The 15077-nt window shown below is 40.4% G+C and overlaps 1 protein-coding gene across 1 annotated transcript in view; it reads right to left on the bottom strand.

Moving 5' to 3' along the window:
• Positions 1-1241: 1241 nt before the first annotated feature.
• Positions 1242-15077, bottom strand: part of LOC101655958 (cytochrome P450 2C18-like) — an 18769-nt gene continuing 4933 nt past the window's right edge. The window contains exons 4-9 of the mRNA XM_004701057.2: positions 13432-13592; positions 8524-8700; positions 6115-6250; positions 4745-4932; positions 4137-4278; positions 1242-1626 (exon numbers count right to left, since the gene is read on the bottom strand). Coding sequence (XP_004701114.1) covers positions 1445-1626; positions 4137-4278; positions 4745-4932; positions 6115-6250; positions 8524-8700; positions 13432-13592 — 986 coding nt within the window. The 3' untranslated portion in view covers positions 1242-1444. The remainder of the gene's footprint in view (positions 1627-4136; positions 4279-4744; positions 4933-6114; positions 6251-8523; positions 8701-13431; positions 13593-15077) is intronic.

Below are 15077 nucleotides of genomic sequence, written 5' to 3'. Positions count from 1 at the left end.
CAAATAACATTGAAAGTGGACCCAAGCTGAGTTTCCTGAGGATGCCAAAACTGCCATTTTGGTGTGTACACCCAAGGGCACAGAGTTTTGTGGGAAAGGGTTTGAGTTAGTTTATTGTGCCAACCTGGCCGATAAACACATGTGGGGTCAATTGAAGGGGGAAGGGATAAATGGTTCGGTGAGCCTTGCCTTTGTAGTTCTTGGACATCTTGCTTTCTGATGGTCGAACCAAGGTGCAGTTGCCTTAGCCAGTTCCCTGCTTCAGCTGGCTAGGCTCACTTCCTATGAGACATCCTTGAAGAGAAGCCACGTGGACCTGATGCAGCCCTGGGTGCTGGAGCAGTCGTGTGGAGACCCCTGCCAGTGCTGAGATGTTTACACACTCACTGATTCGGCTTTCCTCCTGCAGTCGGCATGGTTGTATCTGTTTTGTGAGATGGAGGAGGACTTTGTGGATTGGTGTTGGACATAAGGGTTAATGGGTTAATGTTAGACTTGTGGGCTTGGGCAGCACTGGGTTGGGATGTTTTCTTGGTGCGCACTTACCCTTCATTTAAAACTCTCTCTTACACATGAGTTTCTGTGGACTTGTTTCTCTAAAGTTCCCAGACAGACACAGGTCAGAGAGAAGGAAGCATGCCTTCAGCAGTACAGAGATCTAGATGGATCACATGCCCCGAACTATGGACTCGAGTTAAGGCCTTTTTGGAATGCAAAAGCTTGTTTGATGTTGTAACAGTACTTGTTGACTTATCTCCATTTATGAATATCTGAACCCCAGTTCGAGATAAGCAGTAACGGAAACACCTGCATCGAGTGAGCATGGTGACAACAAAGTGGACGCATTGATTCTGGAACGTACTGCTCACTCTCCCCATTGCCGAGCCTTTCCAGACTCTTCTCCAGGTGAGAACCGCCCATACTTTTTTCACTTTCATGTCTACACCTTGAATAACTCCAAAGGACACTCAAGCAAGAGCACTTTTCTGTACTTGTCTCTGTTTTTATTGTTGTCGGGACTAACAGGAGGACTGTGAGCCATAGAGTTTTTGGTCATCTTTTACTTGAATTTGTCAAAAGAAAGAAACCCTAACACACACACACACACACACACACACACACACACGAGAAATGGATTTGAATTGGCAAACACCAAGCATTTTTGCTCTGTTTCATAGTGATAGTATAGTAATAATTAAAAAATGTGAAGGCTTATGGTGGCCAATAAAACTATAACAGAGTATGGAAAATAGGATTTAAGTTTATTCTGTGAAACAGATAAAACTCCTTAATGGATGAATTTTTGCTGGATCTGGAAGGATTGAAAGATGTAGAGAGGAGAGTTCAGGGGAGAACATTGGTGGTGTGGATGGAAGTGAAGGGTCCCTCAGTGGAGGAGCTCTATAGATGACAGCACAGAATTAGTCTGAAAATCTATCCCTTTTCAGATAGGAATGAAGCGGAGCTTGAATGGGGGCGGCACAGATGCAAACCCATTGGCAACTGGAGTGATGTCAATATCCTTTGGATCAATCAGAGGCTTCAGGGTAAATTTCTGCAAAATGGTGGTCAGGAATATAAACAGCTCCATGCGGGCCAGGCCTTCTCCCACACAAGAACGTTTTCCTGAAGATAACAAACATAGAAGTTAGATGCTCCTTGAACACAACATTTCTGGACTGGCACACACAACCTATTAGATGGATGGTCGAATAGATGGGTAGCTTGAAGGTAGGATGGCTGGATGGATGGTTGGACCGAAAGATGGACAGAGAAGGGACATGTGTTCTATTTACCTAATGTCGTATCTGAATGAGCGCTCTTCAGTCCACAAGTGTTAATTGTGTGTTTTCTGTGGGGAGTCAGTGAAGATGAGGAAAGTCCCCAGTGAGATGCCTTGATCTCATTGTGTCGAACAGACCACTGTCAACGGTCTCCAGGCTCTGGACACCCCGTTTGCACAAGGCTGCGGATGTCAGTGAAAGCCCAGCATCCATCCATTAAACCTCTAGTGAATCCCTTCTGATCAAAGACCATGGATGTGAATAGCCTCGCTATCACAAGGAGTATATTGGAAAGAGGATTATTACAGATGTAGTTAGGTTAAAACACCTTACTTATCGTTTGATCTCCCTTTTGACCCATTTAAACATTGTTTCAGTTTTTAATTTTTCCACCTTCTTTCTGATTGAGGTTTTCCTTTGTTTTATTTTGTCATTGCTGTTGTTTTTTGATATGTTTGCTGTAGGTGGAATCCAGGATAGGTAAATCTATAGGGACAGGAACTGGATTTCCTACGGTAATGTCAGGAGGAGTGGCTGGGAGGAAATGGGGAGTTAACCATGAGTACAAGAAAGAGAACATTCTAGAATTCATGGTTGTAATGATTGCACAATTCCCTTTCACAGGATTGAGCTATTGAATTGTGTGATATGTGAATACGTCAATGAAACATAATAACAAAATAGACCAGGGGACATTGCATACATGAGGTCACCGTTGGAGCTCCCTCCATGCAAATCACAAAAGCCACCGTCTTTATCCCAAACACCTCATGAAGTCTTCCCGCATTTGGAGGGCAATTTTTATATTGCAAGTTTCCATCTTTTTCCCCCCTTAGAAACACCTCCACCTCCCTTCTTTACCAAAGAGAATTAAGGAGAGATGGACTGAGAGGAGAGGGTTTTTATAACGCTGTTTTATTTTCTACTTGTGGCAGAAATTCAGCGAATGCTTTGATACCTTCCTTACCTACTTGAAAAAGTGCAAGGTGAAACCTGCCCTTCCCACACTTTATAAACTTTCAGTGGACTCCCGTGCCTCTGTAGCGTGAAAGCCCTCCTTAGATGCATTAGTTGACCGAGACCATCACATTCGGTCCCCAGTCTGACATTTCCCTTCCTCCTTCCACTCCTCACACTTTACACTCTCGGCTCCAGCCGTTCTCAGCTTCATTGATCTCAATCTCAACACGCAGTTCCAAGTGGTAGCTCTTGCCTTTCTGTTTGACTGAGATGCACTTCTTTTATGCTTCCTTCAGGATTTCAATCGAATGCCATTTCCTCTTTATAGTCTTTGTAGTTCTCACCCAGCAATACAATCTGTCTCTGGGTCCCCTCAGCATGATAGCCATGTTTCCACTGAGGCATAATGTCAATAAATCGTAACGCTATGTGTCTACTCTGTTGAGAGGTGAGTTTCTAGAAGTGGAGAACCAGTCCTTTTTGTCTGAATATCTGCGATGGCAGATGCAAGCAAGCATCAGCGATCCTAACACAAGGGAAAGTGACACCCTGACCTAAAGTTCCGCGCACACACTCCAAGTGAGGAGACACTAGTATCCGAGAGGAGGACAATGATTGCGGGTCAAGCAGGATGCTCTGAAATCGTTGTAGGGAATTGTGTCTCATTCCTGATGTTTTCTGGGCCTCACTGTTCATTGGGAGGGGGTTCTAATAGTATATAACAAATGTCTTACTTTTGTCTCTGTGATCTATTCCCTCTGTAAAAACGCCCTCTTTCCTAGGTTTCTTATTAAGCAGCTCAATGAAAATATTGCTTATTGTATTTTATTCCTCACTGTGGGGCGTAAGAAGGTAAGAGAAGGACCACTTTCTTGGCTCCAGAGGAGCTTCTACTTCTCTCTCTAACAGCATGAGTGTATTGGATTGGAACAATCCATTTATTCTACTTCCCTACCTGGGTTGTGAACCCCTGCTAACCCAATCTGTGCCTGTGCATATATCTGTCCCCAGAGTGCAGCCTGGGTGGGGATGGAGTTGAGGGACAGTGCAAAAAGGTACTCACTAAAGTCACCACTGAGATATCATTTTTGCAGTAGTTGAAGACTATCTCAGGGAGTTTCACGTCCTAAAAGAAGCTTTATCATTGTGTATGTCAGTGAAGAATCTGGACAGGCTTCCTGCCTCTCTTTTGAAGAAGGGGCCACCTCCCCAGGGACCCATTGCTCAGGTCTGTGTAATGGATGGGAAAGCCCTTGGGCATTGGGAGTGGCCCTGCTGATCATGAACAAGGCTCGATTCTACCAGCCCAAGGGCAGACATCACCCAAGTCCACACTCTTCGCATAAATTTAGCCTGCTCCTTGAATCACAGATGCGTGTACAGGTCTGTTACCTGCAGAGAAAGCCATGAAGTAGTCACTCTTCTTGAAGTTGCCATTCTTATCCAGAAAGTGGCCGGGGTCAAACGTCTCTGGGTGGGGAAATTCTTTGTCGCTGTGAAGCACAGATGTCAGCGAGGTTATTATGGTCGTGCCCTGGAATAAACAGACAAAGAGACCGAGTAACTTTACAGTTTGTGTGGTGTGTGAGTGTGTGTTTGTGCATGCGCTTTTCTTTAGATTGTTGAAGGCTTTGCTTGTCTGCTTATTTAGTGACTTCCTTGAATGATTTCGCTAGGACCGCCTTCCTGGAAGTGTGTGGACATTTCTATTTTTCGGTTGTGTTCAGTGTTTGGAATGAGATTTTCTTGGTCTAAGGGGAAACACAAATGTTGGTCCCGTTGTTTTCTCCTCCTAGCAAAGTCGGAGGAGTTATAAAACCAGCTATTAAGAGCTAACAGTAACTCTGAGCACTCCAAATTGGAGAAAAGATCAAACTCACCAAGTTGTACACTTTTGGTCTTTTTTTTGCTTTCATCTTGTGTTGGTAAGGACTGGAATCATGGTGAGAGGACAGAACTTTGAGAGCACTGAGATGCAGTGGAAAAGAAACAAACCTTACCTTGGGGATGAGGTAATTTCTGAATTTAATGTCCTGGATCGCTGCATGCGGCAGGTTCGTCGGGAGGAGGGAAATGTATCTCTGGATCTCATGCACCGTGGCATCTGTGTAGGGCATATTACTCTTGTCCTGCATGGAGGGGCACCGGTGTCGGCCAACCACATTGTCAATCTCTTCCTGGACTTTAGCTGATAAGACAGAAGTGAGGGCCAGAGAAAAAGAAAAAGAAGGGGTATATTTACCATAGCAATTCAGTATTACATGGAGAAGCATTCCGAAGATGTACCACAATTGTTATGACTATACTTTGTATATGACAGAAGTATACCTAGATGGAACAATAGAATTACTGTAACACAAGTACCTGTACTTTCCTACAAGCTAGGCATTAGTTTAAATCTGTACTCACCTTTATGTTAACTTACAGGATAACTACTAATACAAAGAGAAATGATTAAATGCTTCAAAATATAAATCACACATAATTGGCTCATGATATTACTATTGCTTTAGAAAAGAAGAATGAAAGATTAATAAAATAATAGGCACACTTTCAAAAATTATATTCGACTATTATATTTATACTTAGGAATGTCTGTGTTTGTGGGCAATGTCCCCCATTCTTCAATGGTGTCTGCTTTGAATCTCTCAAGTGATTTCACCCAAAATTTATGTTCATATTTCTAAATAAGGACTCTATTTCTTGATTTATCCATTTTCAGCGATTATCATATGACATCCTAATTAAGATGATGCTCATTTCCATTTGAATTATCAATCCTTTACAAAATCCATCCACAGAGGCGGAAATATAACACGCTGGGACACAGTGATGCAAAGTAACCAGCGCTCTGTCTCCCAGTCTCTGTAAGCAGCTGGGAACTGCTAGCCGCTCCTGTGGCCAGAGGTGTGGTTTTCCACTTCTATAGAGACTTACAGTCTCAGAAACTCGCGGGGGCCACTCTAGCCTATCCTTTAGGGTCACTAAGTGCTCTCATCAGCTTAATGGCAGTGAGTTTTTCTTTTAACCCTATCACACAGTTTGGTGATACCAATTGTTATTATTTATATATGGCTAAATAAATATTGTTTCCTGATAAGTTGTTTCAATTTTTGTATATTTTTAGATTTCCAACTATCCCTTACAATTCCAAAATTTTCAGATGATTTCCAAGTGCTCAGGTAAATGTCTCAATTCCTTTGTTTCTAATTGTCTTATTATTTTTATTTCTCCATTAAACTTGGAGAGGTTATACCTGGGGCCATCAAAATTGAATCAATGAGGCTTCTTCAAAAGAAACAAGATGGAAAAGAGTAGCAGTGTCTTGTTGGCCATCTGAATTTCACCCTGCCAAGTATTGTGGCCATACCTGTGACTTCCGGGTGCTTCATCAGCAGCAGGAGACCATATCTCAGGGTGGTGCTTGTCGTCTCTGTCCCAGCTCCAAACAGGTCATTTACAGTGGTTATCAAGTTCTCAATAGCCCAATATTTACTGTACTTTTCCTGTGAATAGTATGCAATAGTTTGGCAAATTAGTTTGCAAGCATATTTCATTACATTGATTCCTAAATAACCCAGATTGTTATAAATTTAAGCAGTCTTGGAAATTAAATAGCCTTTTTGGGTGGCAGGGAGGGGGAAACTCCTGTGTGGTAGACAGTGGAGATCAGATGTCTCAATCTTCATTTCTGACCTGTTTTTCCATTTCTGCTTGACAACCTTTGGCAGCTAGATGGGCCATGTAACATGGTTCTTGCCCACGAAGAATAAACAGAAGCCTGTTGGTGATACTTCTTTTCCTTTATTCTTACTCAAAATGCAAATATGAATATGCAGTTGCGGCAGATTACTTTTTCAGAAATGAGGGTGTAAGTTTGAAGCCAAAGACTGTCATCTACATATGATGATGAAAAATGGAAAGTACTTGAACTGTTGATGCTGCGGGGGCAATCTACTAGCCTTTGCCTGGCCAAACATGAGACGAGTGTACGTGTGATTAAGAAGCCTCTTGTCTATTTAAGGTACTGCTAGTTGGGTTTCTTCTCCTTTGCAGAAAACACAATCTACTATTAAAAGTAATGTTTAGGAAATATCTAGTTGAAATGCCAGAGAGAACTTGGGCCCTCTATAGCTTGGGATAACTGGAGAAGCCTCAAAACATTAGGACGCCTGTCAAAATGTGAACAAAACAGGTAGGTGCATCTTCTGGAAAAGTGCGTCCACACCTTCGGTCAGAGTCTCTTAACTGGGACTCCAAAAGGATGAGCATCGCTCATTGCCACAGCAGCAGAGGAGGCAGATCGTGGAAATGATGTTGCTTCTGTCTCCAGTTTCTTCACACCATGACCTCTCTTTTACGGCATTCCATCTGGAACACATGCTTTGCATGGTCCACTTCAAACCCCGTTTTCATCCACTGACTGATTTCTTATTTCTGCCCAGTGCTCCAAAGCGGTCGCCATCTAGATATTTTTGGTGTTGGTTAAATTTCACAAATAGGACATGTGCTCTCACACTGCAATTTCCACAGAATTCCTTGCGTTTTGACATGTTCCATAGGCCTCCTATATGGATCCCTGATTGAGCAGTGGTCACATCATGGGCTGCTAACCCAAGCACCTGTCTGCTGAAGGCAATGTCCGGAGGTGGAACCCACAAACCAGCCCAGAGGGGAAAAGCCTTGGTGATTGGCCCTTGTGAAAAATTAAGCTTCAGAAATCCTATGGGGGTGGATCTACCCTGTCACCTAGAGTCACTATGTGTCAGAGTTTACTTGCTAACAACAACATTCAAAAGCCTTCCCAAGTACAGAATACTTCCTATTTAAAAAAAATCTATATTTACATTTAAAAACAATATTACTTTAAAAAATTTCCATGGCACTCCCTAACTGATTATCTTCCTAGACTTCTGAGAAAATGATAAGATAGCCCACCTTCCTTTAACTTAAGACCCTACATTTCCATGGCCCACACTGTAGTTGAGACCAAGTCTAAATAAATGAACAATCTCCTGGTTGGCCTTCATCTCCGTATCATTATAGAGACTATATTCTGCCTAACTTCCAGGACTGTTTCTCTAAGGATAACTGGCACTTTTAGTCCAGAGTTGACTTATACACCTTCCTACTGAAGCAAAACTTTCCACGCCAACATTTCTGTTTACATATAACTTGATAGACCCCCAAATCCAACTCCATACCTGTCCAAATTCACTTTTGATTACATTCAATTAAGGCTTCTCTCTTCCATCCACCTAGTCTCTTTGATACCACACACTCCCGAGCCTCTGCATATGCCACGCAACCCATTTGAACTGCCTTGTGTGACACATTAGAAATGATTTTTTTCACACTTGCAAACATTATATAAAATGATTATTTTCATCTTCATTTGATGTCACGATATTTTATATTTCTGACTTCTTGTTCTTCTTCTTCTTGTTTTTAATCATTGGGGGCTCGTACAGCTCTTATAACAATCCATACATCCATTGTGTTTTCTGACTTCTTGTAATTGCTTCCATTTCAATTTAGGTATGCTTTTTGTTTCTCTTTTGGCTGAATAATAATACCTAAAGAAACACGTCTGTGTAATCTGATAAGTTAACCATTTAATTGAAAATTATTTTATGATGGTTAGTGCATATCTTGCATACCAAAAGTATCTAAAATTCTTGTCACATTGCTTGCATGATCAATTAAACATGCCTATCAAATAGAGTGAACCACAAAATGCACATGTTAACAAACGACTGATCTGTCAGTAGTAGTTTACCTGTTTCATCTGGATCAGGAAACAATCAATGAAGTCCCGAGGATTGTTAACGTCCAAGGAATCTTGGTGCTCTTTTATTTTCTTCAAAGCATAATTGTCCAAAAATGCAACATTATTAAGTATTTTTTTATGGCCCCCTGGGAAATAGTTAAAGAACCCAGGTAAAATATTGTAGATCTAAAAGAAAGAAAAATATTTATTAAATAAATAATATCTCATGAAGACATATATGCTGAATCATAAACTTTTGTTAGAAATTTGTCCTATAAACATTAATAAATATGGTCTTCAAGTTGAGGGGTAGCTTTTAGTGTATATATAAAGTAATTTTCTATGCTTATTGAAAGATTGTAAAGAGAAAATTGATCAGAGGATCAAGGATGATAGTAACAATATTCCATATGTATGAATGCAACAATCAAGAGATCAAAAGACTTGTTGGATGGGATACATTTTCTACACAAGACCTTTCAGAGGATTGAAAAGCAAGGATGTTGCTTTGAGGACTAAGGTGCGCCTGACCCAAGCCATGATGTTTCAATGACTACATGTGCATGTGAAAATTGGACACTGAATAAGAATCAATTAATTATGGTGCTGGTGAAGAATACTGAAAATATCATGGGCTGCTAAAAAGATAAACAAATTTGTCTCGAAAGACTTATGGCCAGAGTGTTCCTCAGAGGCAAGGATATGGAAACTTCTGTACTTTGGATATGTTGTCAGGAGAGACCAGTCGTTGGAGAAGGACATCATGCTTGGTAAAGCAGAGGGGCAGCGAAGAGAGGAAGGCCCTCAATGAGATGGATTGAACAGTGGCTGCAGCAACAGGTTCGGACATAGCAATTATTGTGAGGATGGTGCAGGGCTGGGCAATGTTTGCTCTGTTGTGCAGAGAGTCACTAAGGGTCAGAACCCACTCGATGGCACCTAACAACAACAACAACAACAACAAATGTATACATTATTTTTACTGTTTAAAGGCATCATTATATCAATCCTCTAGAGTTTTTTTACATTACTTTTTCTCTCCAAGAGTGAAATAGAGGATGGCATAATTTAGTAGGATTCACATTTTATTGATAACATAAGGGAGTTGGACAACCGGATGTGGAGCACAAAGTCTCAGAAATAGTATCAATATTTTAGAACTGGAGGAGCTTGAAATTACCATGACACCTAACAGCATGTCATGGATAACTATGAAAAAGAAAAATTAATTGACTTCTCTAAGATCAGGCAATTATCAGTTAGGCTGAATGTGAGATGTGGACAAGACAAAAGTGTGATGTTTGTTTATGATTCATGTAGTAAAAAACTCAATAACTCATCTTAACTGAATGATTTAAACCACCACTTGTCTGTCAGTTTGCTGTACTGTGATGGTTTATGTGTTGCTGTGATTGATGCTGGGATCTATGCCACTGGAATTCAAAGACCAAGGTGATTAGGTTTCAGCAGAGCTTTCAGACTACCGACAGACCAAAAATGAATAGCTGTCTAATTCTGGGGAATTAGCAACAGAAAACCTTAATACCAGCGGAACACTGTCAGATATAGTGCCAGAGGAGTCCCTCAGGTCAGAAGGCATTCAAAATACAACTGAGGAAAAGCTGCCCTCTTAAAGTAGAGTTAATCATAATGACCTGGAGGGAGTACAGCTTTCTGGACCATCCTTTGCGGATGGAGCGCAAATTAAAATGAGAATAAATATATGCAAACAATTTTAATAATCAGAACACAGAATGCAGGAAGTAGAAACCTAGGAAAACTGGAAGTTGTTAAAAGTGAAATGGAATGCATAATGATCAATATCCTAGGCATTTGTGGGCTGAAATGGATTGGTATTGATCATTTTGAATCAGATAATCGTATGGTTTATTGTGCTGGGAATGACAAATTCATGAGAAATGATGTCCCATTCATCATTTCAAGATATGTAAATTGATATATAAAATTGTCTGTGATAGGATAATATCTATACACAAAGAAACCCAGTGAATACAGCAATTATCCTAATGTACACAACAACCACTAATGCTAGTGATAAAGAAATAAAACAATTCTACCAACTTCTGGCTGAAGTAGATCAAACGTGCATTGAAGATGCATTGATTACTATTGGCCATTGGAATGTAAAAGTTGGAAACAAAGAGGAAGGAACACTAGTTGGAAAATATGGCCTTGGTGACAGAAATGAAGCTTGATATTACGTGACAGAACTTTGCAAGACCAATGATTTCTTCATTGGAAATACATTTTCAATATCATAAATAGTGAGTGTACACATGGACTTCTCCAGATGGAATACACAAGAATCAAATGGACTGCATCTGCAGGAAGAGACGATGGGGAAACTTAATATCAGTCATCACAATGAGATGACCAGATGTTGACTGTGGAACAGACTATCAATTGCACATATATAAGTTCAGGTTGAAGTTGAAGACATTTAAAACAAGACCATGGGAGTGAAGATATAACCTTGAGTATTACCCATTTGAACAAATATCAAGAACAGATTTGACTCTCTAAACACTAATGACAGAAGTCTTAATGAACTGTGAGAGATATCATGAACATCATACATGAATAAAGCAAAAGGCTATTTAAAATAATGAAAAGATAGAAAGGACTACAGTGGATGCCCAAAGACTGTTGAACTTGTTTTAATTGCCAAGTAGTTAAAGCAAATGGAAGAAATGAAGAAGTAGAAGAGTTGGACAGAAAATTTCAAAGGACAGCCCAAGAAGACAAAGTAAAGTATTATGAGGAAATGTACAGAAACCTGGAGTTAGAAAACCAAAAGGGAAGGACACATCCAACATATGTCAAAGGGAAAGAACTGAAGAAAAAGTTCAAGCCACAAGATATAATAGTAAAAGAGTCTATGGTCAAAATATTGAACAGCGCAGGAAGCATCAAAAGAAGATGGAAAGAATAAATAGTCACAGTGCCAAAAAGAATTGGTTAACATTCAACTATTTCAAGAAGCAACATAAAATCACGAACTAATCGTACTAAAAGAAGATGTCCAAACTTCTCTGATGGCATGATCGGGGGTGGGGGGGAGAGGAGAATATCAACTAGAAGGTTGCAACAAGCTGATGAAGCACTCAGTCATCTATGCCAAGAAATTTGGAAGACAGGTACCTGGTCAACAGATGGGAAAAAGATCCATATTTGTGTCCACACCAAATAAGATGACCCAATAAAATGTGGAAAATATCACTAATATCTCAAGCAAGTAAAATTTTGCTGAGGCTCATTCCACAATAATTGCAGCTGTACATTGACAGAGATTTGAGAGATATTCAAACCAGAGTCAGAGAAGAAAAACATGGAATGGGATAACCTTGCTGACTTTAGATAGATGTTGACTAAAAGCAGAGAATACCAGACAAAGGTTTATTTGTGTTTTATTGACTATGCAAAGGCATTTGACTGTGGATCATAAAAAACCATGGATAGCCTTAAGAAGAATGGGAATTTCAAAACATTTCATTGTGCTCATATGGAATCAGTACATGGACCAAAGTCAGTCATTTGAACAGAACATGGGACTACTGAGTGGTTAAAATCAATATAGGTGTGCATCAGGGTTATATCTTTTTACAATAATTATTCAAGCTGTAGGTTGAGCAAGTAATCCAAGAATCTGGACTCTGTCAAGAAGAAAGCAGAATCCGTATCAGAGGAAAGCTTACAAAGAACCTATGATAGCAGGTGATAGAATCTTGCTCACTGAAGGGGAGGAGGACTTGAAGCATTGTAGCTGAAGAACAAGAAATGCAGCGTTCAAGTATGAATGACAGCTCAATGTAAAGAAAACCAAAATCCTCCCAACGGTACCAAGAGGTAACATGATAAACGGAGAAAAGTTTCAGTTGTCAAGGGTTTAACTTGCTTGGATCCACAACAGTGCTTATGGAAGCAGCAGTAAAGAAATCAATCAAACAATGTATTGCATTAGATCAATCTGCTGCACACGATCTCTTTAAAGCTTTGAAGAGCGAGGATGTCACATTGAGGACTAAGGTACTTTGAATCATCTCAAACCAAAGTGTTTGCAATCTCATAGGCGTGTGAAAGTTGGAAATTGAATAAGAAAGACCAAGGAAGAATCTATGCTTTCAGTTATGGTGGCAGTGAAGATTATTGAAAGTACCATGTACTGCCAGAAAAATAAACAAATCTGTCTGAAAAAAGTATGGCTAGATGTTTCTTAGAAGCAAGGATGGTGAGACTTCGTCTCACAACTTGTTACGGGATGGGTCAGTCCTGGGAGAGGAGTTCTTGCTTGGTAAAGCAAAAGGGTTGAGAAAAAGAAGATCTTTGATGAGACGGATGAACACAGTGTTTGTGCTAATAAATAAAATACAATTGTGAGGATGGCACAGGACCAGCTAGTGTTATGTTTTGTTGTCCATCGGGTTGCTATGTACACTGATATTATCTCACTAACATAACAAAGAAAACCCATTTCCAAATGGTATCAAAGACCAAGCTCTCAGAAGTATTGTACGATTCTGCTTGATGTGATTGAACTATGGAATGATACGAGATATGTATCAACCTCCAAGTAATAATAATTTAAAAGGGAAAAATTATGTCTACCATTTATGGGAGTAGACAGTCTCATTGTTCTCCCCAGGAACAGTTGGTGGTCTGGAGTTACTGACCTTGCAGTTCGCAGCCAGCACATAATTCACCACACCACTAGGGTGTTTCCAATTGGTACAGGGGCTAGAATTTACAACACACACTTTCGGAAGACAGAATTCAATTAATAATAGACCCTCGGGAGGAAGTTTGTGTTTAAAGTACAGCGTGGTTCATATAGAATTTTTCTCTCACCAGAGAAAGAAACATAAATGATTTCTCCAGAGGAAAGGATCTTGGTCTCACCTGGATCCATGGGCTGCTCAGAATCCTGATATTATCATTGAGCATTTCCATAAACTTAAGAAGTTCCTGATCTGTATAATCAAAACGTTTCTGGAAAATAATGGAGCAGATCACATTGCAGGGAGCACAGCCCAGGATGAAAGTGGGATCACAGGGTGCACCTGAGGAATTGAAACATAAAACAAACAAACAAAAAGCCAACACTTTAAAATACACATATGAAAATTCATTGTGTTTCAGAACAGGTGTCCTAGTTTATCTAGCGCTACTATCATGGAAGTGCCACAGATAGATAGCTTTACCGAAGTGTTTTCTCTAGCAGTTTAGTGTGCTATACACCCACACTTAGCGTGCCATTCTAGGGAAGGTTTTCTCTTTGTGACAGCTCTGGAGAGTGGCTTTGTCTCCTTTCCAATCTGTGGACCTAGCATCCCTTGGTGATTTCCATGTGTCTTGTCATCTCTCTTGTAGGTTCTCAGTACAGAGTCCCTGGCTCCTATGGACGTTCTCTGGATTCTTCTTTCTTGGTGGTAACTGGTCTCTCCTTCTCTGGTGGCTTCTTTCTCCTTTTATCTCTTTCAAGACAAAAGATGATGCACAGACCTGATTGCAAAGACATAGGTTCTTTTTTGTTTTATTTTTCTTTTCTCTTTTTTCTTTCATGTCTACCTATATAATATAGGCAGGATAAACAATCCTGAGGAGAAAACAACAGGAGTGACGGCTCTGCCAGGAGAGATGAGGAGGTGGGGGAAAGGGTGGGGAGAGCCAACAAACTCAGGGACAAGTGAACAACAAGAGATCTAAAGTAGATGGTGAGGAGGGCATAGGATGCCTGATGGGATTCGATCAAGGGCAATGCAGCTAAGAGGAAGTACAGAGAGCTGAATGAAGGTCAAACATGATAGTGAGACAGGAGGAAAATAAAAGGAAATAGAGGAAAGAACTAGGAGGCAAAACACATTTATAGAGGTATAAACATAGGCATGTACCTATGTAAATATATTGATATATAATATAGGAATATAGGTCTATGTACATATATTTATAGGTTAAGTATTAAGTTAGCAGAAGGAGCTCTTTTGAAGATGTAATTGAGGATAACTTAAAACTGTTGTGAAGAAACGATAGGGCACTGGGTAGAAACAATAGTTTGTTGAGTGGTAGGACACTGGGTAGAAACGATCGTTTGTTGAGCGGTAGGACACTGGGTAGAAACGATAGGGCATTGAGCAGTAGGATACTGGGTAGAAATGAAAGGGCATTGAGCAATAGGATACTGGGTAGAAATGATAGCTTGTTGAGTGGTAGGACACTGGGTAGAAATGATAGTTTGTTGAGTGGTAGGACACTGGGTAGAAATGATAGTGTGTTGAGCAGTAGGACACTGGGTAGAAATGATAGTGTGTTGAGAGGTAGGACACTGGGTAGAAATGATAGTGTGTTGAGTGGTAGGGCACTGGGTAGAAATGATAAGTGTGTTGAGTGGTAGGACACTGGGTAGAAATGATAGTGTGTTGAGCGGTAGGACACTGGGTAGAAATGATAGTTTGTTGAGTGGTAGGACACTGGGTAGAAATGATAGTGTGTTGAGTAGTAGGTCACTGGGTAGAAATGATAGTGTGTTGAGTGGTAGGACACTGGGT

This window comes from Echinops telfairi, unplaced genomic scaffold, assembly GCF_000313985.2.
Source record: "Echinops telfairi isolate 266 unplaced genomic scaffold, ASM31398v2 ScPeMD7_70;HRSCAF=299, whole genome shotgun sequence".
NCBI classification, from domain to species: domain Eukaryota; kingdom Metazoa; phylum Chordata; class Mammalia; order Afrosoricida; family Tenrecidae; genus Echinops; species Echinops telfairi.
The sequence above is the reverse complement of the archived record's forward strand: the minus strand, read 5'-3'. Positions and strand labels throughout refer to the sequence as shown.